Source organism: Pezoporus occidentalis, unplaced genomic scaffold (genome assembly GCF_034315485.1).
Source record: "Pezoporus occidentalis ecotype Australia unplaced genomic scaffold, CSIRO_AGI_Poc_V1 ctg43, whole genome shotgun sequence".
NCBI classification, from domain to species: Eukaryota; Metazoa; Chordata; class Aves; order Psittaciformes; family Psittacidae; genus Pezoporus; species Pezoporus occidentalis.
This window is the reverse complement of record NW_026915758.1, coordinates 576,117-602,228: the sequence shown is the minus strand read 5'-3', so window position 1 is coordinate 602,228 and position 26,112 is coordinate 576,117. Positions and strand designations below refer to the sequence as shown.

The window sequence follows — 26,112 nt, the reverse complement described above, 5'->3', positions numbered from 1 at the left end:
AGGGGGAGTTGAGGGGGGGTGACGGGGGATGAGCCCCGAGGGGGTCCCGGCGGCGCAGCGGAACGACCCCGGCGGCCTCCCCACCCAACCCTGCGCAGCGCAGAGAGCGGTGAGGTAGGGCCGGCTTTGAAACCCGACACCGGCAACGAGGCGTGGGTCAGCGCCGCCGCCGTCCGCCCCCCGCCGCGCCTTAAAAGCGGGCGGCAGCGGGGAGCGGGCCGCGCCGTCGGGAGAAGCGGGAGCCGCCGAAGCGCGGGGCTGCCCCTCTCCCGGGGCTGAGGGAGGCGGGCGGAGCCGCAGCGGCGGGCTGTGTCCCTGGCCCCGCCAGAGCGCCGCGCCGCTGCCCCCATGGACTTCTACGAGGCGCACCCCTCCGGCAAGGTGGATTTCGGCAGGTAAGGGGTCGGCCGCCGGCCCGCAGCCGAGCCCCGAGAGGGGCTCTCGGTGAGGTCGGTTGCAGCCGTCTCGTACTGCGCGAAACTAGGGGTTAGAAGAATTAAAACTGATCTTAGGGTGTGTTTTCTGTAACTTCACGGTGTTGCATGCCCAGGCGTCTTCTGTCTTCTTCAAACGGATCTTTTGCCGTTTTAAACGACTAGGGTTTGTTGCTGCACTTGTCACCGTGTCCCTCTGGCGACTGTGGCCGTGGACGCTGTAAGTGAATGGAAAATAGGAGAGTTCTGAAATGACTTGAAGAACTGATTTCAAAATTACTGTGTTTTGAATGATCGGCGATTCAAATGAACTTTTTTTTTTTTTTTTAGGGAAAGTGTATTTTTCACTAAAGGTTTCTGTTTTTAATACATTGCTGTCTGGAAGGAGGACTCTTAACGCAGCAGCTCAGTAACTGCACCCTGTGATTAGGATTTTTCATATGTACTTCTACCTCTGATGACACTTAATAGATGAGGCCATAGCAATTTAGGTGCGTGCGCTTCACTTTTCTGGCACGTAGAAGCCAGCGGAAGAAATCCTGTCTGCTGCCTCAGCATTAAAGGTGTGCTCTGTGCAAGACCAGGTATAAAAGCACTGTGCGGCTGATGATCTCTTGCTGACGAGTTAAACTGCACGGCGAGGGAGAGAAACAGTGGGGTTTGGGTCGGTGAAGTAAGTAGGAGTAGTTTCTGTGATCTGAACACGGAACACTTGTGGGATGTGGGATCCTCGCAGGCAAGGAGAGAGTCTGCTTTATGTAATATTGTTCTGCTTCCACTTTGGTCACGTAGAAAATAAAATTCAGAAGTTACTAAAGCTGGAGCAGGAAATGTATTTCCAGCCTTTGCTGGACTTGTCTGTTTGCGAGCAGATCCATGTACCAGTAATCTCGAAACATAAAACTTAGGATGCTTGTTTGCCTCTTATTAATAATGTTCTAATTTTCCTGAAAGAAGCTGTGGTTCTGTTAAGGAATTGAGTTGCTGCCAAACCCTACGCTTCTGATAATTCTGCAGATAATTCTTTCTGCACTGCTTTTAAGGGGGTAAGGTTACCTGTAGGGCGATACGTGTTATATTTAGGTGTTGCAATGGCAAAGAAATCACACAAAAAATAAATAGGTTTTGCATTTTGTACATCTGTGGTTAGCGGCTGCTTTATTTCTTGGTGGTTTTGGTGTCTCTTTCCTTGGGAGCCTTGCACTGGCTGGAAGGAATCAGTTTAGTGCTCTTGGGAGTTCCAGCAAGGCAGACTTAGCCCTTCAGCTTGGGAGGGATGGATCAAGTGAACTGCACCCACGTTACTTTGCCGTTTTCTTTATGAGTGACTTTAATTGGATGATTTACCCGTTTGCTAGATGCTTGAGGTTTCTTTTATCACATTGTGTAAGAACAGGAGCTTTTTCCATGTCCCTAAAGAAAATTTGTCTTCTGCTTCGACAGAGGTGGATGTCCTTGATGCCACAGTTGTCTGTAATTTGGTACGCTTCATTTTGGTATCTGTGTCAATGTGTACATGTGAAGACCTAACCAGAAGGCTTGGTGCAAGAGCTTGTCGTCTTTTTGTTGTCCTTGCTTGATTTTTTTTCCAACTATATAATACTGATTGATAGCCACAAAGTACTCTTACAAGTCCTGGAAACTCCCATGTTTTAAGCGTCTTCAACTCAGCCAAGCTGTCCTGTTGAAGCTACTTGTGTAACTAATAAAGGATCGAATGCGTGATTTGCAAAGTACTTTGCAATCATTTTGGTAGAAGGTGGTGATAAATGTAGGATACGGTTAAGCTGATTATAGTGGTTAGAGTATTTCATAACTTCTGTATTTCATAACTTTTTGTATTTGTAGTATATTTCAGTCTGAATGCATGTGGATAAAGAAATTTAAAAAGTACTTATGTACTGGGGAAGCGGTGTGATGGTGGGGAACTGCTTTTTGTGGGTCTTTTCTTAAAAATATAATTATTTATTTATTTAAAATTATTACCAGTTCATTACAAAATGAGTCTGGAATTGCTTAAGAAAGCAAAAGCCTTCCTTCTCTCTCCACCAGTCTGCAGTAAAGGAGTGTTGGGCTCTCACTGGAAAGAAAACTGTTTGAGCTACTTTTACAAAGCAGATTTAAGCAACATTAGCTTGAACTGACTTGAAAGATGAAGCGTATATTTTACCAGTACAACCGAAACATATTAAGTTGTCTAAGATGGGAGGACAGCATTTTCTACAGGTGTCCCACTTTTGCCTGTGGGCAGAAGTCCAGGTCATCTTGGAGCTTTCTTGTTCCCAGAAATCTCAAAATGCTCAGAGTAAATATTAACACTTTTTGTACACTACAACATAAAGGGAAAACTGATTTCGCCCCATCCCTCTTTTTTTTTTTTCCTCCCCAGTCCTCTGCTGAGTGTGTTTCAAATTAGTGTCACAGGTTATTTCAGCAGTAATCAGGCTTTGGGCTTCCCTTCTCAAAAAAAAAGTTCACTGCCAAACTGATTGGAGGACCCTTTGACCATTTTCCTTGTGTAGTCTATAACGAACTAGCAGCTTTTAGGTGGTGTTCTCAGGTATACCCTGAGAACAAAGGCACCTTCTGAAGGCTCGGGGGGAAAGAGGTGTTTCCTTAATTCACATTTTGTAGTTCCACGTGGGGACTGGAACTAGAAACAACTACAACCAAGCAGATTGTGGCTTGGTAGTATTACATAGGATGTGCTAGAGGTTTTGTAGGTGGCAGCCTAGCAAGTGCACGTAACTCTTTCTGGGTTGGATTCAGAGCATGAGCAGGTCAGTTGTGCTCTTAAACGGCTTTGCCTTTTCATATAGGCTGGTGTAATCCATCTGAGTTTGGTCAAATTAATCCTGATATACACTGAGCGTGAATGAGATCAGAATTAGGTTTCTGGGCTTTTTGTATTGGCTAATCCTTGCAGTGCACTGAATCAGAATATGAACGCTGTGAAACTGGAGCAGCTAATTTTGAAGAACTTTAGGAATGTTTTTTGTGTGTTCTAACAGGTGGCTTTTTTTTTTCCTTTTTTTTTTTTTTTTTTTTCCTTATGATCCAAGTAAAAGACCCGTGTTGGTTCTTCAGAATGACTCTCTCTACTCTCAGAGACGTCCTTACACCAGTGAAGATGAGGCCTGGAAAACCTTTCTTGAAAATCCCCTTACAGCAGCTACCAAAGCTATGATGAGCATCAATGGTGATGAAGACAGCGCAGCTGCCCTGGGACTGCTCTATGATTACTACAAGGTAGATTGGCGTGGGTACACTCTGGCAGGCAGAGGAGCTCTTGTTCTGCCTCTCATTTGCTAGAGGATTTTATGGAAGCTATGAATAGATCATGAAGACTTTAAATTATGTGGGCTTTAAAAGGGAAAAAAAATCCACGTCCCTTTTTCTGAAAATTAGTTTATTTTTAGCTCAGGAAAATAAGATCTTCTGGATCTTAATGTAGTGTATCAAAAGCTTCGGTAGAGCTTTGCCTGTCAAGTCCAGGTTCTGCAGATGGCAGTATATTAATAGAAATAGTGATGAAGAATGAGACATGGGGAGCATGTCTGTCTGAATGTAAATACGCATTGAGAAGGAAACTTTTCTCCTTTTTCTCGTGTGATCCCTGTTCTGGTGGGACTCTTTGCTTTTGCTGGAGCTTTGATGTGCTAGCTTAGTCTCAGCTAATACTAAGCTATAACTACAGAGCTTTGGTGGAGTGTGGGGCAGAAGTGTCTGCTTGAAGGAGTTGCTGTCTGCATTCTTTTAACCTTTAGCTGCTGTAATTTGTTAATCCTTTGACAGTTGTGGTTGTCTTCCCCAGCATTCAGTCTTCTCACAGATGTGTGCCTTAGATGCTCAGCGGTGAATTGAACAGAGTCAAACAGATGACCTTCGTGTTTGCATGGAATACATTTTGCTGAGCTTTCTTTCCAAAATGTCAGGAGTCTAAGCCAGCGTAGTTATCTCCAGTCCACGTCCAAGTCAGTGGAGACAAGCGGCCATTTCTAGGCAGGCAAGTGTCCTGCTCATGTTAGATACCTGTGTTAACGGTGGCCTGGCTCACTGGGTGGAGATACCTGTTTTTCCTTTGCTGAGTGAGCAGGGAGGCCATGAGGCTGACTTAGCTTGTGTGCCTGACCTTTTAGTTGGTGTCTTCTAACAGTAGTGAGTGCAGTTGCCAACCGCAGTATGTTCTTTATGCGCTAGGAGAGGTTTCCTTGTGCATCTAAAATCCTTGTCTTGCCCTTTTAGGAGATGGATGTATCTTAAGTATTGAAATGTTCTTGTAATGCTTAATACGGAGATTAGCACTCCGCACACACGGCAGAATGCCACAGACTCACTGACTTGGATGTTATTCAGCTACTTTTGTGGGAAAACTGGCTTTCTGCTTTGTGCCTGTGCTTGCTACGATTTGGGGGGGAGGAATGGGGGAACCAACAACAAACCCTAAACACTTTCCCCGGAATGATTTTAATCCACAAAATCAGTTCTGATTTCTAAGCATGTAGATTACAAAGCGAGTGTTTATGTTGATCCTTCATGCTCGGCAAAGTGGAAGGGATTTGCCGTACGTTATTGTCTAATTTGGGGTTTCCTCTTCTGTTTGGGTGTCAGTGGGTGTACAGAAAAATTGGTGTAAGAACAGGTATGCTGCATGCTTTGGTGAAGCAAAATGGTTTGAGCTTGAAAGATTTATTTGGGCTGTTATGAAGTAATGCTATAGGGATGATGTGTAAGCATTTCTAATACGCCCCCTCTGCAATACTAAAGGCACCTGATGAGATCACCTTTGCATTAAATAAAACAGTCAACAAAAAACACCAAACAAACTACCCAAAACCAAGCAACTCGAGTTTTTTTCTCTGTATGTCTAATGGGCTGCTCAGCTCATCATCAGTCACAGCTCAGCTGTGATTAACCAGGCCTTGCAGAAACCCTTTTTTGATCAAATTCTGGATTTTAGCAATGTTGGCCAAATGCAGTTGGGAAGACCTTTATTTTTCAGTGACTGGTTAGTGTTGGCCTCCTAACAGTCTCGAGCTATTTTGCTGCTTACCGTGGAAAACCCAACAATTCCCATGTTATTGGAGATTCCACATTATGTGGAAGAGCCAGGACTTGGGTTTTATTCAGGGACTGTTTAGAGAAATATGCTGTTCATGCAGGTATGCCATCAGCATTTGAGTTAGCAGTAAAGTAAGTGGTGGCTCCCTGCATTGCACCCAGGTTACCTAACACAGGCAACATCTAAGCAGGCTTCAGCAAAGGAAGGTGGTTGGAGTTTACTCCTCCTTACACCAGAATGTCTTTGCTTTGCTCATTCAGGAGGTGTGTTAAGGGTGACAAAAGTTTTGGGCAGTATGTGTGGGTTTGCAGAGGAGCTTGCATGGCCTTGCTGTAGAGTCAAGGTGGACATGAGCACTGTGGGCTTGTGCCAGTGGTGGCAAGAGCTGTTTGGGTTGCTGGAGTGCTGGCTGAGTGCTCCAGTGAAGCAAGCTGCCACACGTCAAAGAGCTCACCATCTTCTGTATGGCTTCTGAATGCAGTGTGTAGTGCCTGTGTGTGTATGAGGTGGCTTGTGTTATTGGTGTTGTGGTATGTGGTGGTTTCAGGGCAAATCCTATTCATGGTGTAAAATTCAAGGAGCAGTACTGAGCTATCTGAAATCCAAAGTACTGGTAGTTATTTTTTGTTCATAAAAGTTCTAATACAGTTTGGGCCAGTGTATTGTATGTAACCATGCACAGAAATGAGCTGTAGCATCTCAATATGCTTAACCTGGTCTCCAAGGAGAAAGAAGAGTCTTGAGTGGTCTTTGAGGAAGTGGCCTAGAGAGCACATGTTCCTGGGGAATGGGCCATAGAGCAGCCTTGAGCTACACAGGAATTCACGGAGTATTGCGTGGCATCCCAAAGCTGTGTGAGCATCTGTAATGCAAATAATGATGGGTATCAGGCAGCAATGCTTAATTTGACCAAATGGCTCTGTTTTGAGGAGGTAGTTTTGTTGTTTGTTTGGGTTTTTTTGTATGGGAGGAGGAATGTAATTATAGTATGTCGTGTATTTCCCAGGTCCCAAGGGAGAGGAGATCTTCAACAGCTAAACCAGAGGTAGACCATCCCGACCAAGACCATAGCAAAAGGTATCAGTTTTCATCATTGTGTGTCTGCTTATCTCCCTTCCCTCATAAACCACCGAAGCTGCTGAAAGAAAGTAACTTGCTGCACTGCCTTCTGGAAGAGTGAAATTGTGCCCTTTGCTTTTACTCTTGTGCTGGCCCAGGAACAGGATGGGGATTGGACCATAATGTGGAGAGCTGAGGACAAAACTGCTTCTCATTGCCATCTGCCTGCTTTCTGTGTAAAGGTGTTATACAGTCAGTGAAGCGAAATCTGCTCTCTTTAACACCAGGCTCGGCCTGGTAGCACAGGCATCCATTCTGAAGGTTGGAGAGGTGACTGGCAACCCTTGTGCCTGTGGTTGCCTCAGCTGCTCACTGCTGCTTTTGTTCTTGGGTACCAGCAGCATTGCTTCTTCATGCATGGACTGATAAGGAAGGAGTTCAAAGTGCTTATGGTTTAGTTTCGGTTTTGTATTGTTTGGAGACTTCTTTCCTATCCTCTAGAACTCCTTTCTTCCTCTTCCTGCCTTCCCTCTTTTTGGGCCTCCTCAGCAGAAGATGATACTGCTTAGGTAAATATTACAAACATGAGGTTCATTCAAGCCAGGCTTCCAATCCTACCATCCTCTTCCTTTGGATAGACTAGAATGCTTTAAGGACTCAAAGTGAGGTTTTGTGGTCTGGCTGAGCCAACTAAACAGCTTGTTTTGAAGAGCAGTCTGGTTCTCAGTCATGTGTTCCCACTGCTCCCCTTGTACCAGCTGTGGTGTTGCACTGACCCATCACCTAGCAGGTAAAAAAAAAAGTGGCTAGTTTTCTGCCAGTGGAACAAGCCAAACTGGCTCACCAAGGAGACTGGGGGAGCGTCAGAATTGGTGCAGAGGAGAGGGCAGGACCACACTGTGGGGAGAGAGAAAGGGAGGGCGGGCTTAGTGGCTGCTGGCTGTGAGGTCAGCTTAGCCACAGATCTCAGTGTTGTCCTGGCAGAAATGAGTTAATGGGCTGGCGAATGGCAAGTTATGCAAAGCACTCCCAGGAGTCTCAGTGTGGATTTTCTTGGGGGCTTGTGCATGAAAGAGGGGTGTAATTTCTCTATTAGTGGTTCCTGGGTGGCACGCAGTCCCAGGGCAGAGCAGCAGCAACAGCCTTGCTCTCAGTCCTTCTCCATCCACCAAGGAGCAGTTTCATGGACCTAGTGTGTGTCAGTACATGGTAGGAAGGACCTTGAAGCACTTAGCTGTGGACCACTGTTTTCCAGGCAGTGAGGATCTGGGCTATGAGCCCTCACCCTTTGCTCTAGGGTAATTCATCTCCAAGGTGGTGTTAGCAGTGGGTGAGGTGAGTGGTTTTTTTAATGAGTTTCTCAGCTTTTCAGGTTAGGATTGAGCTGCTCTGCAAAGAGGTGGTGTTGGCTGTCCTTGTCCAGGAAGCTGAGAAGTATTTCTAGGTCTTGCTTAATGAGAAACTGAGCTGTATAATTTATGCACTGTTGTTTTTTCTTTGCTCTTTAAAGGAACAGCATCCCCAATGTGACAGAACAGTCACTCATTTCTGCTGGAGAAAACAGAGTCCAGGTTCTGAAAAATGTGCCTTTCAATATTGTCCTTCCGCACACGCCCCAGATGGGCATGGATAAGAGAGGCCACCTTACAACACCGGACACGACAGTCACCGTTTCAATTGCCACCATGCCCACCCATTCCATCAAGACGGAGACACAGCCCCATGGCTTTGCAGTGGGCATCCCACCAAGTGTCTACCATCCTGAGCCCCCTGAGCGGGTGGTGGTCTTTGACAGGAACCTCAACCCCGACCAGTTCAGTTCCAACACCCAGCCTCAAAGCTCCCAGAGGCGAACGCCAGATTCCACCTTCTCAGAGACCTTCAAGGAGGGCGTGCAGGAGGTACCAAGAGAGGCAGTCGCTATGTGTGTGTGCTTCTTGATCTGGATGGAGAGACCCAGTTCCATCTTTAATTGTTCTTGCTGTGTGAGCCAGAAATGTGTCCAGTGATTGAGGAATAGAGGACTTTCTCAAAAAGATGCATGACTGAGTAAATAAAACCTTCACAATATGAAATAGTTATCAAAAGCAAATGACTAATCTCACTAGTGACACAGCCTTTGGTCTGCAGAGTGTGGAAGTAGTTATCTTGATCCACAGTGCTGTGCTAGGTTTTGCAAGAGTTCAGCACTCCATGGTGCCTTTGCAGGTACTGAAATGAAGTGACTATGTCTGTAAGCTTCCTTACTGCCAGTTTCTAGGTGTGGTGTGTGTCAGTGAGAAAGAGTTGGTTTATTTAGGGGCCTTGAGTGAGAATTAAACCTGGATGAAAATCTATAGGTTTTGTGTTACGGTACCAACTGGAAACAACAACGTAAGAATGTTTTGATTTTTAAAAAGCCAGACCTGGAGGAGCTGTGTTGCTACATATTTTCTTTGAGATTTGGGAGAACTTTAAAATGTTACCCCAAGCTGACTCGGAAGGTTTTTGAGATGTTGTGCTTAGTTGACACCCAGAAGTTTTGGAATAAAACCCTGCTCAAGAGTCCTGTTTGTACAGACCAAAATATCAGTTGTTATTGGATGATCAGTTTGACTGCCAGAAGTTCTGTGGTAGCGAATATCTGTTTAATCTCAATTTCTCTTGTTGCTGCTGTGTTAATTGATGCACTGCTTTGTTTTGTGTCTGCCCCAGGTGTTCTTTCCTACTGAGCTCAATCTCCGGATGGCCAACATGAATTCAGAAGATTATGTTTTCGACAGCATTTCTGGGTAATGCTTTAAAGCCCCTATTCACCCGTAGCCTCCTGTTTTACAGTTGTCCATGAGCAAGCAGTACAGATCGTAGCTTTCTGTGCTAAGTCTGTATCAGGCACTGGAGAGGCTGTGGATCTCAAAACCACAACAGTGTTTGCTTATTTGAATTTTACAGTTGAAAATCCTACCTGTATCTCTAAGGAAAACTGCTTTCAGGAAATCTACCTGCAGCTTTGGAAATGCCACCCGGTTTCAGTTGTGGTGCTGTACCAACTCCCTGTCCCAGTAGAAGACACAGTGAAGTGTCTTGGAGCTGGCTTCCAGCTGTGTCCCTCTCCCTGGCCTGCTTGTCTTGCTTTCTCCCTGCTAGAAATCCACAGCAGAAACAGGAAGCATGAAACTCATCTGAACTCCTAAGAGAGGGGAATAAACTAGTTGTTTGGTTAGTTGCAACTGACCAAGAGGGAAGAAAAGACCTTGGTTACTGAATGGCTTATTAGTTTGTGAATTTCATTTAATTTAATTGCTAATAGATACTTTTCCATGAGAGCAGCTTGCTGCTCTAAGCCTGAATAGGGAGCTTACAGTCTTGCCTCCTGATACATCTCAGGATTTAGCTTGCCAGGAACTTATCTTAAATGTTCATTCATGAAGGAAATGGTTGAAAAAGGGGCTCATCCTGTTTTCCAACTTCCTTGCCTATTAATGGCTTAGTGAGTCAACTAAGGACTTTGGAATTTCTCCAAATTAAATGTGGAACATTTAATCAGCTTTCCAGGAAAATGCCTTAGAAATCGTTGCCCTCTTTGCTTTGTAGGAATAACTTTGAATACACTCTGGAAGCCTCCAAGTCCCTCCGACAGAAGCCTGGGGACAGCACGATGACTTACCTGAATAAAGGTCAATTTTACCCCATCACACTGAAAGAAGTCAGCAGCAGTGAAGGAATCCATCACCCCATCAGTAAAGTCCGAGTGAGTGGCAGCTCTTGTGGTTTCTTAGGAAAGAGGGTGTGTACAAGGGTAGCCTTAAACTCTCCCAAAGTGCAGTAATCTAAACCAGAGCATCAGCACTAAGGCCAGCTTACCCACTCTCTGACGTCAGTGTTCATTCCTTTGCTGTCCACCTACTTCCAGACCAACCCATCCTGGCTCAGTCTGTTAAGAAGTGGTGTCAGCACTTGTGTAAAGGTGATGCAACACCTGGAATGAGATCCTTGAACTGCAGTTAGGAGAGCAGTTCTGCTCATCTCTGTTTATGACCCAGAAAGCTCTGCTGTCTGCCTTCCTGTTTGGCAGCAGTGTGCCAGGTATACTGTGGTGCATCAAGTTAAATCTGCCTAAAGTGGAAAATGACACCAACAAGAACTTCCAACACAAGTGTACTCTCTGGCCTTTTGTTTCACATGTTTGCATGTTTGGTTTGAGTTTCTTGTTTGATTGGTGTTTTTAGTGTGGTTGGTTGCTTTTTTTATTTTCCCCCTTTCCTTTCAGAGTGTCATCATGGTTGTATTTGCTGAAGACAAAACAAGGGAAGATCAGCTCCGGCACTGGAAGTACTGGCACTCAAGACAGCACACAGCCAAACAAAGATGCATTGACATAGGTAAGGAACACTGTCATTGCTGATGTCAAACTTCAAACCTAATTCTTTGGCAAGGTTTGGTTTTTGGCTAATTCTTTGTTATTTTAAGGAATCTCTGGATCACACTCTCTGCTGTCCATAGCTTTGATGAAAGCCTGGAGAGAGCTTTTGATTATGTAGAACTAATGCTGTAGTTTTCAGAACTCCTTAGAGAGGCCGACTTTGGGAGGATTTTGGTTGGCGAGCCCTCTGAGTTTAGGGTTTTGCACTGGGAGATCTAACACTCCTCTCCAGACCACATTGCTTTGGCATATCCTGGCGCTTGTAGCGAAATCACAGCTTATAGACTCTGTGGCTGTCGTGAATACTGCATTTATTCAAAGGACAAGATCCTTGTAGAAGTACCTGGATACTACTGATCCTCCTCACCACAGCTTCACTCGCAACTGGCGTTTGGTACACGTAGAAAACAAAACACTGCAAATCTCCACTTGCCTCCAGACAAGGCTGGGGCTGGCTGGCTTCCAGCCTTCTGGGGCTGTAGGCTGGGTTGTACTCCTTGTCCCTTCCTTCTGTGAATAAGAGCAGGAATTAATCACTCGGCACTTAAAGCAGACGTGCATGCAAATCTTTGTTATTGAAGGAGTTTTATTGAGAGATTATGCTTCTGCCATACAGGTAGAGTTTCCCCAACATAGCTGGGTTATGGCACAGGACGCGCGATATTTGGTATAGCTGCTTTTCTCACTGGAGTTTCTAGTTTGGAATTACTGCCGAGTCCCATTTTTGTTCTTCCTCCTGTTTGTTGGTGTGGGTTTTTTTGTTTTGTACAAGAATAATTTCCAGCCTTTTTAATGATCCTTTTTTTAAGTATAGTTCAGCTTCCTTCTCCCCCAAGGGGTTGCTGAGGAGTTGCAGTTTCTGGTTGCCTTGTGTGATTTAAGGATTCCAGATGCTATCGTCTCTCCCTCATACATACCTCTTTCTATCAGCTGACTACAAGGAGAGTTTCAACACCATCAGTAACATTGAGGAGATCGCGTACAATGCCATCTCCTTCACTTGGGACATCAATGAGGAAGCCAAGGTATGTGACCATGATTCTATTTCCTGTCCTTTCAGCAGATTCGGGGGCTGGGGGAGGGGAAGGGTGTATGGCCTACCTGGTGATTAGCATGTAACAAGTTTGTTTATGCTCTGACATTAGGCAAAACCTTCTGGCTATTTCTTAAGAGGGTTTGCCTGTGCAACTGCGGAGAGCTCAGCAACTGCTGTAAGGTTCTTGGCAGAGCTGCCTACCTGACAGACAAGTACTGACAAAAGGAAGCGCGGAGTGTTTCCAGAGCAGGTGAAGTGGTGCGGAAGGTGTGATGGAGCGGAGCTGGGCTTGGCAGTGAGCACAGTCTGCTGGAGGATCCCTGTGGGAGACTGGGGGCAGCTTCTGAGGGAGTTACAGCTGTGGCAATGAGCTCACCTTTAGCAGAAGAGGGAGTAGCTGCTGCTGTTGAGCTTCCAAAGCATGTGTTGCTGAAACTGCGGATCTCAACACCCAGTGACCTATTTCAAGCTGGCGCAGCCTCCTGGTGAACTCTGTGTTTTTCAGAACTGTGGGCACTGTGGTAGGTGTGTAAGCATGGACAGCTTCCCTAACTAGCAGCTAACTGCAGCTGTTTAAAGCCATTCCAGCTTTTGAAAAAGGCCCATGCATCTTCTGGGTACAAGGACAGCAGGTCAGAGTGCAGTCACCTCAGTTCCAAAGCATTCCCCACCAGTTTGTTGCTGGAGTCAAACTGCAGGAATTTTCTTCAGAGAGTTTCATTACTGCCTGGATTTTTCTTAAAAGTTGGGAATGGTTTCCTTCAAGTTAGGGAGACTGGCCTTACTAGTTGCCAGCATCATGGGCGAAAACTACCGATGGCTGCCTGCCTTGGGGGACTTTGGAGCTCTGAGCAGAAAACAGATGTCCTTCTCTGGAGCTGTGTGTGCCGCTGTATGCTGCAGGAGGCACAAGGGATCATGTCACTGCACAGAGCTCACTGTCACCACGAGCTTTGCCCTGTGCTGCACTGGGGGCTATGGAGAAAAGAGACAGGGAGAGGTTGTGTGGTGACTGCTGCCAGGTTTCAGCTCTGTGGGAGAAGTTCAGGATGCTTGGCAGGTAGCAGCAAGGAGCTGTGTGTGCTGCTGATGAAAGTGCCGCCTTGCAGTATGTGTGACACTACTTGTGAAGCCGGTATTGGGTGCCAGGCTTCCCTGTTCACCAGATTTGGGTTCAGTCGGGTTGAGAGGGATGGCAGGAAGGCCCTACCTGCTAGAGGATGCTAAAAGGCTGAAGATCTTTGAAGCATGAAGTGCTTTGCTATGTGAACAAATAGATGAAGCTTCAGAAGGGCTGTCAAAAGGAGGTGCTAACCCAGAATCAGGGCTTAGAGCTGGTGTGAGAACCCTGTGGCTGTTCCAAGGAAAACCATCCCTTCCCACCAGGTGACAGACCCCAGGCCTGTGAGGCAGGTGGTTATTGCTCAGATAAAGACCCCCAAGTGGGTAGTTTCAGTCTATAGTGAAACTGCAACTTGAAAAAGTCTACGGACGCAGACTGGTTTTGTAACTACAGAGACAAATTTGCTTCCAGATTCTCAGTCTTTGTATGTGAGATACATATACTTCAAGTACTGGTTTGTATGAACCTGCAGAATGGACTGTTGATGCCAAGAATGCAAGCCTTGGCTCTTGGGATCAGAATCATGTTAAGACAAAAATACTGTAGACTTCAGTGTTCAAATAATTGGCATTTTTAGCAAGTGCTCTGTGTGTTTAAGTGTCTGTTTAACTTCTTTTTTTTCACCCTGAGTGGATGTGTTTTGTCAATGGTTGGATTTCTCACCAGTATAGCTGCAGTTCTTTTTCAACTCCTGTGATCTTATCAGGAAATGCCTGAGCCAATTTCAACAATTTTTATTGCATGGTTCATTTACCTTGCATGCTCTCTCTCTTTTATTTTCCTTTTCTTTTTTTTCCTTTGTGATGTTTCCCCCTCCTCCAACCAAAAAAACCCAGACCCAATAGTCTTGAAGTATATGAGGAGAGCAGGGAATAAAGAAAGCTGAGTTTCTGATGCGCAGAAAGTCCTTCACAGTAATAAATAGTGTGTTACATTTAATAACAGCAGCGGTGCTGCATACATGGTGTATTTAGCCAGCTAACAACCCTCGATTATTAGTAGTTTGCCTCCTGAGCCTTGGAGTTACCTGGTCCAGAGCCAGGTGATTCTTCTGGGGTTGCTGCTTCTCCCATTTCCCTCTTGCTTCCAGTTTGCTGCAGGAATGATTTGATCGGGTGCAGCAGTGTCACATGGAAGGTCATTGAGGCTCTGTGTCTGGGGGTTTTGATGTAATTACTCATTTAGGCACCCAGGGCTCTGTGAGTGTGTTGTATTTGATGTAGAAATAGCATCTTCGCAGAAGCTGCTCCTAGCAGCTCTGGGACCAGGTACTTGCCCTCTTTGTGCTGGTCCTCATTGTGGGGATGTGCAGGAATATCATACATCTGCTGCTTTGTCTGTGCAGGAGGGTGTCACCTGCCTGAAAGAGTGCTTTGCCAGTCCCCTTGAGGCATTTGGAGATTTTGTAAAATACATGTCTTGGGTGAAGAAACACGGTTTTCAGGCAGTACAAGTCATGTGCTCCCTCTGTAGTAAGGCAAATGTGCAAGGGAATTTTGTAGCTGCAGAGTTGGGGGATGGAAAGGATGTTCAGGTGTCCTCAGCAACTGGTGTGTCCCAGTTGTGTTGTGCTGGGAGAGCTGAAGGCAGTACTGGAGCTTTGGGCTCTGGAGGCACCAGGCAGGCCTGGCTCTGCATCGTGAATTGGCTTTGATGCTGTGCTGTTTGTGAGCATGTGCGTGAAGAAACCAGAGTATTTCGTGCGTCGTGCGTGGCAGACACTTCCCACTCCGGGATCAGGCAGTGTCCGTGGGTTTCAGAGCAAATGCCGTGTGCTTCTTTGTGGCAGCTCCTCTCTGCCCTCTTCTGTTGCTTTGGAACATCACAGGAGCTTCTAGAAGCAGCTGCTTTATACAGCAGTGGTGGGTTAAGTATTCTGTGACCTTTGCGAGAGTGTGTTCAAGCTAGAAAAGAGCCTAGGATTCAAAGCGTCTCTGCTCTGAGACAGTCAGGGGTGCTGAGGATGGGGAGGAAGGCCAGGATTCGAGAGGGAAGGATGGAGTCCTCTGAAGTGGTTCTGAGATTGGAAGGAGAGAGAGGTCAGGGTTGGAAAGATTGACAGGAAACACTGCACAGTGAGGAAGCAGTGATTCAGGTGGGCTTCCAGGTGCCTGTGTTAGAGGTGAGGTCTGACCCCATCACCTGATAGACCAGGGGGGTGGAGTAGGTGGATGAGGAGACCACCATACTTTGGAGAAGAAAAGGGGAGATGGTGAACTGGGAAATAAGTTGATGAACTGGTGAGTTGTGAATGGGATATTTAGGAAAGCCAACACAGCTCAGGAGCCATTGTAGTTGGGTGGAAGCATGATCTGATGAGTGTGACAAAGATGTGTAACTGATACTCACTTGCATGCAACATGTAATGCTGGAGTTACCCTGAGGCTTGTGGAGACTTCAAACACTTTCCCACCCCGTCCTGAGTGTCTGCTGTGTTTGGCAGACAGTTGAGGTGGGGTTCCTCTGCAAAGAAGCTTTTAGATGTCTGAACATAAGCTCGTCATCTTTTGCTTCTATGACTTCATTAGGGATGGGGTGTCTAGAGCTGGGATGGAGCTTTCTCTGGAGGTGCCTGCTCCTCCCTGTTGACTGAGCAGGCCTGGCCATCTTTAAAATCGGGTTTTTAAAGCTAGGGGAGTCCTGTCCTTGCAGCCCTTCTTGTGTCTTGGACTTCCCTATGTCAATCAGGAGAAGCGTTTGTAGGTTCAGGTCATGAGTTTTTGAGGCTGGGAACTGTATCTTCCCAGGTTTGTACAGCATGCCCAGTTTTCCTTCTCTTGGCTGGTATCCATTAAAGGTCTTCTAACGAAAGTTGCCCATATATGCATGGTTGAATGTACATTTCTTCTGAGTGTTTTCTGCTGCTCTTCATGGTGTTGGCTGTTGTCCTGTTACCTCCGTTGCATTACCCGTTAGGCTGTGAAGCAAATTCTCTATCCCTTAACTCTGGCCCGAGGACATGGCCTGTTCTCAGGTCAGTGGCAGTTGAACAATCTGGACAGATTGGTTTCCCCAGGGTTAACTGGCTTTGCTGGATCTTGCTTTGCTCAAATCCTGTTTTGAGCTCCTGCCCTGTGGAACAGGAGGGTTGGGGCCTTACGTCTAAACAGGGGAAGTTGTCTGCACGGTGATTGCAAGAGTCTCCTTGCCCTGTTTTTGTAGTCTTTACAGTTGCAGGACCCTGCTGTTGTGCTGGGGCATCCCACGTTTGCCAACGTGTCCCTTCTGAAACATAGTGTTGCTTCCAGCAGCAGCCAGAGAGGGGCCCCCGTGGAGGTCTTCTGCCTGACTTGCTTTAGGCTGCATGGTGGGACTGCGGCCAAAAGTGATGTCACTGCACATTAAGGGCTCTATTGTCCTCCCACTCCTTCCCTCAAAAAACCCCATTGTAAGGCAGATGCTCTGTGTGAAAAACCCTTTCTGCTAAAAAAGGATGCGTGATGAGGGTGTAAGGGGTGCTTCAAGCTGGAGAATGTCATGGTAGATTTTTTGCTGCCTTGACCAAAGGGAAGGTGCTGTGGAATGTCTTTAAGTGACAACCTGAATGACAGAGCAATTAGAGTGCCTCTTTTTTTCCTTCCTTTTGTTTTGTTCTTTTGTCTTGGTCTTTTTTGTCCAAGAAAGGTGCAACAATCCTGTGTTAAGATAATTTGCAGCTGATTTGGTTTGCCTTTTGAAATAGCAGATGGGGCAACAAAGGTGGTCTTTTGGCAGATCCTTGTGTGTTGACTGAACTTCTGGGGCAGGATTTTTTTTGTGCATATTTTGCTCAGATGAGCTCAATTTTTGGAGAGGGTGGATCCCTTGCTACAACTTGGAAGTAAGGCTGGGTGTACACCACTGATTATTCTACCATAATCCTCACTTGGTGTACACTGTAGAAAGAATTTCATCTTTTTTGATTGATGAATATTGCATGCATTTATATGGATGCCATTGTAATGAAGCAGCAGTCATATGCCTCATTAAAGAAGGTGTTGCCACCTTCAGCAGCATTGACTAGGTACAGGTTTGGCTAGTTGGAAATGAAACTATGAAATGTGATGAGTCAGACATACTTAAAGGAAAGAGATTGGTTTGAAGCCAAAGCTGTAGACCACAAGAACTTTGAGGCACAAGTACACACAGCCTTTGGAGCAGTGACATAGGAAAGTCATAGCAAGTATTGCTTACCTGCCTCTTAATGTAGACCTCTCCCTACTCTGTCCTGGGTTTTCTTAAAAACAAGCATGTGTGGCCCTTGATATTAAACATTGCAAATTAGAAGCAAGTTTTCAACTCGGTTCTTCTTCAGAACTTGGTGTCCTAAATGCTACATTCCCATCTGGTCCCCCAACCAACTATGGTGATCACAGTCTAGTTCTTAAAGAAGCTAAAAGTCTTCCTAATGTTAATTCTTCTATGGAGAAAACTGAGAGATGATTCTGCCCCCCTTTTCTCCATTGCCTTCAAACCCAATGGCAGTGTTTCCTTTTCAGCTACTTTTATGCTTTTGTAGACACAATTCTTTCAGGTTTGTGTGGGGGTTTTGTTGGTTTGTTTGAGGGGTTTGGTTGGGGGGGGGGGGGGGGGGGGGGGGGGGGGGGGGAGATGTTGGGTTTTTAGGTGGGTGTTTTGTTTGTTTGTTTTTATATGTTGCCACTTTTTGCCAAACTGCTGCTTTTACTTTCTCTCCAGCCAGCTAACAAAAGCTGACACCTGGCTCTGCACATTTATCTTATCAGTGTGGGGGGTTGGAGGAAGGAAGCATCAGTAGGACTGGGAACCTCTATCTCCAGGTTTCCCACGTGTTGTAAGTGGAGACATTCCTGTATTTCCTTGCCTCAGAACAGGTTGGAATAACAAGGAGTGTTGCTCTTTGAGCAAGAATATGCATTTTCATTACCATTCATTTTTGTTTTGTTGATGGAGTAAACTTGCTAGGAGGATGTTCTCTTATCCGGGGCTGGGTCCAGTTTCCCACCCAGCATTCCTTGGTGTGGCTTGGGGCCCACTATGTGCTTTGTGTCAGTCATCCAAATTTGGTTTGGTTTGAATGCAAATTGGCTCCCCTGGGCTGGAGCAGGACGACGCTGGGGCTGGAACGGATGCAGCCCTATCACACATCTGCCAGACGAGCCTTATTTGGAGCGTCCGATCCCGAAGGCAGGAGGAGGCTTGGGAGCCCACAGGTGTATGAGTTGCCCAATTTTTATCATCTCTGTTTTCTGGCTTGACTCCTGCTGATGCAAAACCTGTGGTGCATGTGGGAGGTGAAGAAACAAATGTGAGAGCAGTAAGATCAGCCACCTCTCAGGTGATCTGTACTGAAGTGTGGGGTTTTTCTTCCTCCTCCTTTTCAAGACAGCTGTCTTCCCAGCACTGCTTTCTTAGGACATGCCTTTGCGGATGTGTGCAGGCAGACCTGTGCTTGCCCTCCCTGCACTCCAAGCTGCCTGGCCCTGACCCAGGGCTGATCCTGGAAGCCGTGTAGCTGCATTAGCACAGCACAGTGCCCAGGCTGACAGCTCTGCCTCTCAGATGGGCTTGGAGCTGTGCTGGTGTGATTTACAAGGTTTTTGAGCTGGAGGTGGTCTGCATCCAGGCAGCTCACAGCATGGATGAAGCCCATGTGGACACATCTTTAGAATAAAGACCTTTAGTTTTTTCCCTTTATGACTGTATTTGCTTAAGTCTTTAGAGAAACTGTATGCTTTCAGCCATCGACATTGAAATAACAACCTTTGAGCTTCTGGGTATTTTTTCTTTAGCGGAGGGCTAATAGATGAATTGTTTGTGGAATCTGGGCCTAGGGCTGTTCCTTCAGCTACCCAGCAAGGAGTACTATGACCACATGGCTACATACCCCTGAACTGCACAGATGCCTGCAGGAGACCAAGCAACCTGGTGGCTGCTGGGCTTTGCATTGACATTCACAGAATTCCTGCTGGTAGCCAGGTTGGGCTGCTCCCTAGTGTTCGTGCATGCCTTAGTTCTCTGAGGAACACTATGCAGGCAGAGGAGGAGGGAGCTGGTTTGTGTCTTTAGGTCTATACCCAAGTTCTTTTGTTTAGGTCTGATGGGTCCTTTACTCATTCCTCTGGTTTTTAATCTGCTCTTGTAGCCTCAGAGGCTCCTCTTCACATCAGGTTGGTTGATGGTTTCTATGATCCCTTGTCCTGCAAAAAGTGAAAATAACTTGTAGATCAGGGCAGCTGTGCAGTGTCTTCTGCAGAGACCACAGGAATTTTTCCTTGCTGCTCCAAAGAAAAGCAAAATATAAGAGGCAGCTTAGGTCCAGTGGGTCCAATTGCGCAAGGGCTGCCCATACCCTCAGGCTGATTATTGAGTAGGATGTCTGATGATCCATCTTTTGTGTGGGGAAAATGGTCCCAGGACCCACTGGAATCCCTTTGCCTACTGTGTCCTGGGTAAAATATTGAAATTATTTGGCCAAGGTCAAGAAAAAAACATATTCAACTGTATTCACTGCGAAAAACTGCATTCAACTGCATTCCGTTTTTCCTGGTTGTTGTAGGCTCCAAACTCTGTATTCTATACAAACACAGTAATCCAAAATCAAAAGCATCCTATATTGAGCTTAAAAGACGGTTTTAAGTTGAATGTAACATTAAAATGAGAGGCTTTTGCCTACTAGTGCTAGAAAAGAGCTAAAGTTCTTTATCTGAATTCTCAATAGAGAAAGAAATACCCAGTAGACTTGGATTATTGAGTGGTGTCTTCATCCTCTGGCTACAAAAACATAATGTAGCATAAATAGGAGGTGAATTCAATTTAACTGTCTTCTGTTGAGATTAAAACCATGTGGAGCAAGGTGATCAGACTGGAATAGTTCCAAGTCCATCCATACAGGGTCTTATCCAGGAGGATGTACAAGACTGCATGATGGGGAGATCTGTTACATGGCCATTGTGGTCTTATCTATACCTGTATTTGCTGGGGACTGGCCAGAGTTTATGGTGTGCTAATAGCCACCTGAGTTGCTTGCCATTAGCTATGGCCACCCCAGACATTGCTGATGTGTACCTACCTATCATTCCTCTTCAGCTTTGCTTTGCAGTGAGTCAGAAGAGGCTGTACAAGGTGACATTTCCTATGCTTCTGCATATGTAGCCTTTGGCCTAATCAAAATTGCTGGTGCTTTTTTGTGTGACAGAGCACAGCGTCCAAGATAAACTGAGGAGAAGAGATCTGGGTATGCAAGCCTTCATTTAGAAAAGGCATCTTTCATCTCGCTGACAGTGAGGTTCCTGCAGCACTTTGATTGCCCTTTAATTATGTCTGTTTTTCCTGGTTTGTTTGAAAGGCAGATCTTGTTAGAAAAAGGTGCTGTGTGGAAAGAACTTGGCTGTCTCTGCTGCCCTTCCTTGAGGGCATGCAGGAGAGCTGCTGGATTAATTCTTTTTTCTTGCATTATTAAAATGGAAGGTTGTTTCTCATAGATGTGGACATAGCACAACGTGTTCCTCCCCAGTTAAGCAAGGAGAGGCCCAGGTGGTCGGGTGCTTAAAGCAGACCAATAAGTCATGAGGTCTGGCTTCTTCCCACACTGACTTCCAGCGTGATCCCAAAGGAGATGCTTTAATCCTTCTGCCTTTGGTCTTTTGTTGTGTGCTGCTGAGCTGCTGCTTGTCTGCACCAAAGGCTGCAGGAAACCCAACCTGTTGTGGAGGAGGCTCTGTAGCCTGTTGGGGTGAATGTCGGGGGCAGGGGCAGTTAGCAGCTCGTACCAGGTTTCATGCTGTTTGGTGGTGAAACCCTGCCACTGTGGAGCCACTTGTCTCAATGAGAATCTGAGCTTTCAATAATAATAACAATTAAAAAGGCATGAAAAAAATCAACAAAAAAGAAAAGGAAAATAGAGCTTGGCTTTGGTTGGAGAGAAAAGCCTGGAAATAGGATTCAAATACAGACTAAAGGCTTAACTGCCAAACAAGCAAAGTAACTCAAGAATGGGTTTCTAATCCTTTTAGAGATCTAAGTTTTAAAGAAAATCTATGTAACTTGTGAGAGTTTGACTCAAGGTTTGTTGGTGCTCAGGCTCTATTTTAAGTGCTGTCTTCGTGTTGAATCTTGGGAGGCGAGATGAAGTTTTTTTAAAAGTAACAACAAATCTTAATATAGCTGAGAATGCGGAACTGCCCTCAGAAAAATAGGTTGGACACATGAAAAGGAATCTTGCTCAGCAGGCTGAAGACGCAGAGCAACTTCTGCGGTTACGTTTTTCTTTCTTCTGGCAATTTTGGGGTGGGGATGGAGCTGGCGCAGTCACTGGGCCTTACGCTTCTTTTCGAGCACAAGTCAAATCTTCCTGAACAAAAACCACGCTTGGCTGAAACTGTTGTAGCTCCAGCTGAAGAAGCTGTTCACTAAAACTCTGTTTTTGTGGCACTTGAGGCAGTCTGAAGCTGCTCAAAAGTAGGAGTTACAGGACGGGTAGGGAGAAGTAGGTGATCCTTTTGAACTGAAATGGCTTTGTACGGACAGGAGAAGACAAGCTGGCTCTCTGTTGCTTCAGAGAGGTGATTAGGTTTTAGTTGTCATCTCCTGCCTGGAGTCCTAAAGACTTAAATGGTATCATGAAAATGAAGTGAGCTGTGTAAAGTCAAAGCTAATCAAATGAGGAGACTCTAAAGTAGGAGGATAATCTTTGTTATCTGACAGGCAATCCCAGATTCCCATGGGATGCCTGCACAGCTCTGCTGTAGTAGCATGTGTCTTGTCATGCTGAGACCAGCCCTTCTGCCTTCAGCCCAATGTGCTGCATGGGCTTTACAGGGAGCACACATAAGCCATGAAAACCGAAAACCTGCGCTCCCAGAAGAGAAGTGGCACTGCTTGTGAGGGAGCTGCGAGGTGGTTGATGCTGCACACTGAGTCCACTGGTGTCCAGTGGTGTGAAACCCCATGATGGGGGATTTCACAGAAGTTGGGAGGCTATGGTGGACCTGCTGGCATGGCTGCTCGGGCAGGTTTTCTCAAAGAACAAGGTCATTTCTTCATGCAGAAGTGAGGGCTGGGTGTGAATATTCAGGATGGGCAAATAAATTTAAAATGTAATATGTAAAAATATGCAAACACCAGAGTTGATGCTCTTTTAAGAAACAGCCCCCCTGCTCAGGGAACACAATTATTCAGGCTGTGCATACATCTGATTACCTAGCTCCTAAGTGTCTGGAAGCAGCTCCTCAAACTCCGTGAAGCTTTCCTCCTGGCATGTAACAGTGCTGCAAGCAAAATGCCCTTGTAAAGCTGAAGGCAGCAAAAAGTGAAGGTGGATAAAAGCTAGCAAAGCCATCACTGGGGTTAGTCTGGGCAAGGTTCAGAAGAGCTTATTTGAAAATCATTTTCCTGGCTGTGATTTGTGAGGTACTTAATGTTTTCAAAAATGTCATCTTGGCACAGCATGGGTTTGGGATGCTAGGATACAAGCATGGAGTGAGGACTCGCCTTTGGCACTGATGTCATAGAATCATAGAATAGTTAGGGTTGGAAAGGACCTTAAGATCATCTAGTTCCAACCCCTTGCCATGGGCAGGGACACCCCACACTAAACCATGCCACCCAAGTCTCTGTCCAGCCTGGCCTTGGGTACCACCAGCAATGGAACATTCATAACTTCCCTGGGCAACCCATTCCAGTGCCTCATCACCCTCACAGTGAAAAACTTCATCCTTATATCCAACCTAAACTTCCCCTGTTTAAGTTTTAACCCATTAGCCCTTGTCCTATCACTACAGTCCCTAATGAAGAGTCCCTCCCCACATCCCTATAGGCCCCCTTCAGATACTGGAAGGCTGCTATGAGGTCCCCACACAGCCTTCTCTTGTCCAGGCTGAACAGCCCCAACTTCCTCAGCCTGTCTTCATATGGGAGGTGCTCCAGTCCCCTGATCATCCTCGTGGCCCTCCTCTGGACTTGTTCCAACAGTTCCATGTCCTTTTTATGTTGAGGACACCAGAACTGCACACAATACTCCAGGTGAGGTCTCACGAGAGCAGAGTAAAGGGGCAGGATCACCTCCTTCGACCTGCTGGTCACGTTCCTTTTGATGCAGCCCAGGATACGGTTGGATTTGTGGGCTGCGAGCACACACTGAAGCCAGCTCATGCTCATTTTCTCATTGACCAGCACCCCCAAGTCCTTCTCCACAGGGTAGTTCTGAATCTCTTCTCTGCCCAACCTGTAGCTGTGCCTGGGATTGCTCCGACCCAGCAAGGTGTCCCTGCAAGGTGTTCTGGCTTGGGCCACCACAGGATGAGCAACACAGGTCAGGATGGCTGGGGATGCGGCTCTGACCAAATGCCATACGGCCATGAGTTAACTGTTTCTTCACACATCTCCATGTCCCTTTGCACAAGCAGGATTTGGCAGGGGCATTACCAGGGCTGTGAGACTGTTTGCTCAGCTGGTGTGAGGGGAGCCAGTGCTCACAGGGGCTGCCAGAATATGTGAATCTCGGACATTCAGAGAAGTTATTGCAAGAGAAGGCACCTATACTGTTCTTCACCATGCCACCAAGCATTTCATACTACTGTGTATGGGGGAAGTTATTACGCTTCCATTTCCCCTCTTGTTAAAACTAATACAGGATGTTGCCTAACCTGTGTGAAGAAGCCCATGATAAGCGCTTTGCAAAACCCCAAACCCGTAAGCTTTTCAAAACCTACCTTGAGTCTTTGCAACACCGAGATGGCGCCGGGAGGTGGCACTAAGTCACTATGGAGACTGTCAAATGGGTGCTTCGTGGTAGTAGCGCAGGAAGTGATGAGGTAGTGAGCCTGCGAAATCTCTGGCAAGGTGCTTCTGGCTCCCAAGGCTTTTCATTATTCTTTGAAGGCTGGGTTCCCAGCCTTTATTCATGAGGCGGAGAGGAGAGGAGCCGTTGCAGGTCTTGGTAGGTCATAAATTCCTGGTAATTAATCATTGTAGCTGCCTCTGCGATGTGCCAGTAATGAAGACTGTGTCTGGGGAAAAAAGCCTGGCACTCAGCAAGCTCATGTGGATGCAAAGTACACTGGTCTGTCTGTTCATATCCGCACAGGGATATTGCCTCCTTCTTTTAAGCAGCATTGGCCTTGTTCTCTTTTTGTGTTTGGGTATTTTTTTTTAAGCAGTTATGAAAATGAAAACAGCTATGTTCTAAATCCCTCAATTTTCCCCACAATTCAGTTTTTATAAGAATAATGAAATTTTTTCTCTTTCCCTTTTGATATGAACGTTAACAGGATATTGTAAGTCATACTGGGGACTATTTGAAATAGTGTTCATCTTCGTAGGCATAAAGCTCAGAAACTCTTTCACTGAAATAATGGTCTTATTCTTGTGTTTAAAGTTAACATGTTGCCTAAGACATTTTTAAAAGGATTTAATATGACTTACAAGCAACACCCAGCAAAAACCACCCAAGTAGTTTCATGCATAAGCTGTGCTCACAGCAGCTTATGTAAAATTTGTGGAAAGCTTTGCTATAACTTGCCCAAAGTAACATAATTCTTTTGAAGCATGGTTGTGTTCTTACGGTAAGACACTGGGCAGTGGGAATTGGGTGTAAGAGGATTCTTGTTGCTAAAAGTTTGATTGGAGATCTCATGGGCAGAATATTCTGGGAAAGATGCGTGGACTCTGCATGAAGTTTGAAGAGTTCATTAAAATTCCTTCTGGAAAAAGTGGCTTTGTCCCCTGCAGTGGCTTTATATAAAGAATTTAGGGTATTGTACTGCTGCTCAGGGATTTTACCCTGAAAGATGCTCCATCCCTGGCGGTGTTCAAGGCCAGGTTGGACAGAGACTTGGGTGACCTGGTTTAGTGGGAGGTGTCCCTGCCTATGGCAGGGGGGTTGGAACTAGATGATCTTAAGGTCCTTTCCAACCCTAACTATTCTATGATTCTAAAGAAAGTCCTGCTTGCAGTGCAAGGACGAACAGTTAGATCTTGGCACTCACTGAGTAGTCTCTTGCTCAGCAGCCAGCCAGGACTCTTGTGTGTCACTACTGATGGGTGCTGCTCTCCTCTTCTGCAGGTTTTCATTTCTGTGAACTGCCTCAGCACGGATTTCTCCTCTCAGAAAGGAGTTAAAGGCCTGCCTCTGAATCTTCAGATTGACACCTATAGCTACAATAACAGGAGTAACAAACCTGTCCATAGAGCCTACTGCCAGATTAAAGTCTTCTGTGACAAGGTAAGATAGGGTCAGTGTGCCAGTGACCCTTTGGGAGAGGTTGGTCAACAGCTTAGCAGCATTTTTTCCTTAATTTTACTTTCTTCCCCTAATTCTACCACTTGCTGTTTTGGCTTCCTGAAAACTCTCATCTGTGTACAGCCTTGGCAAGGAAAAAAGTTCAGCCTCTTCTACTTAATTCAGATTATGTTATGGTGTTTGGTGACCTCAGATAAATTTGCTATTTTCAAAATGCTGGAGTGCTGAGAAGTGTCCTTGAGCATTGACTTTGGAGAAAGGTCAGTCAGTGGCAGAAGGCTGTGTGTCAGTAGTCCTGGGAAGTCCTGCAGAGTGTTCTCAGTAGGAGAAATAATTGCAATTGATTAGAGCAAGTGGAGGCTTGTCTTTTTGCTGAAGCTGTGTAGTGTTGGTCCTTTTACATGTCTTTGTGCATTCTTAGTGCACTTGTTATAAGAAAAGCCCACTAACTTGCACATATCTCTCTGGGATACAGCAGTATAATGAAGCCCATTTATAAGTTGGGTGGGTGCTGTAGTTTGATTGCTCTGTCAAATGGATTTAGCATGCAGAGAATTAATAACCTTTCCCAAAGCCACTGTTCACTAGAAGCTGTGAAAGAGACGTATAGCAGGAGCTGAGCTGAAAGCAGCTGTAAAAGCTTAAGTGAGTTTGCAAAAGAAAGGATATTTCCCAGTCTTTGTAACCTCTTCCTACCTGAAGAGTCTTTTGAAGGATCAGAGCAAGTAATGTGACTAAAATCTTTCTAGGCTGGGATAAATGCTGACTGGACTTCCCTAGTCCTTCTGATCACTGTG

At 45.8% G+C, this 26,112-nt stretch overlaps 2 protein-coding genes across 4 annotated transcripts in view; both read left to right on the top strand.

Moving 5' to 3' along the window:
- The window catches only part of KLF11 (KLF transcription factor 11), a 200,693-nt gene that overhangs the window by 131,144 nt on the left and 43,437 nt on the right, over positions 1-26,112 (top strand). The window lies entirely within an intron of this gene.
- Positions 1-26,112, top strand: part of GRHL1 (grainyhead like transcription factor 1) — a 43,141-nt gene that overhangs the window by 366 nt on the left and 16,663 nt on the right. For 2 of the 3 annotated variants that reach the window (XR_009967768.1, XM_062634520.1), the window contains exons 1-9: positions 210-395; positions 3,497-3,683; positions 6,503-6,573; positions 8,066-8,456; positions 9,250-9,326; positions 10,129-10,285; positions 10,805-10,916; positions 11,888-11,982; positions 25,139-25,297. Coding sequence is in view for 2 of the 3 variants with exons in the window: in XM_062634520.1 (XP_062490504.1) it covers positions 349-395; positions 3,497-3,683; positions 6,503-6,573; positions 8,066-8,456; positions 9,250-9,326; positions 10,129-10,285; positions 10,805-10,916; positions 11,888-11,982; positions 25,139-25,297 (1,296 nt within the window). In the remaining variant the exon portion in view is untranslated. Of the gene's footprint in view, positions 1-209; positions 396-3,496; positions 3,684-6,502; positions 6,574-8,065; positions 8,457-9,249; positions 9,327-10,128; positions 10,286-10,804; positions 10,917-11,887; positions 11,983-25,138; positions 25,298-26,112 lie in introns of those variants that run through there. The other variant, XM_062634521.1, reaches the window with a different exon arrangement.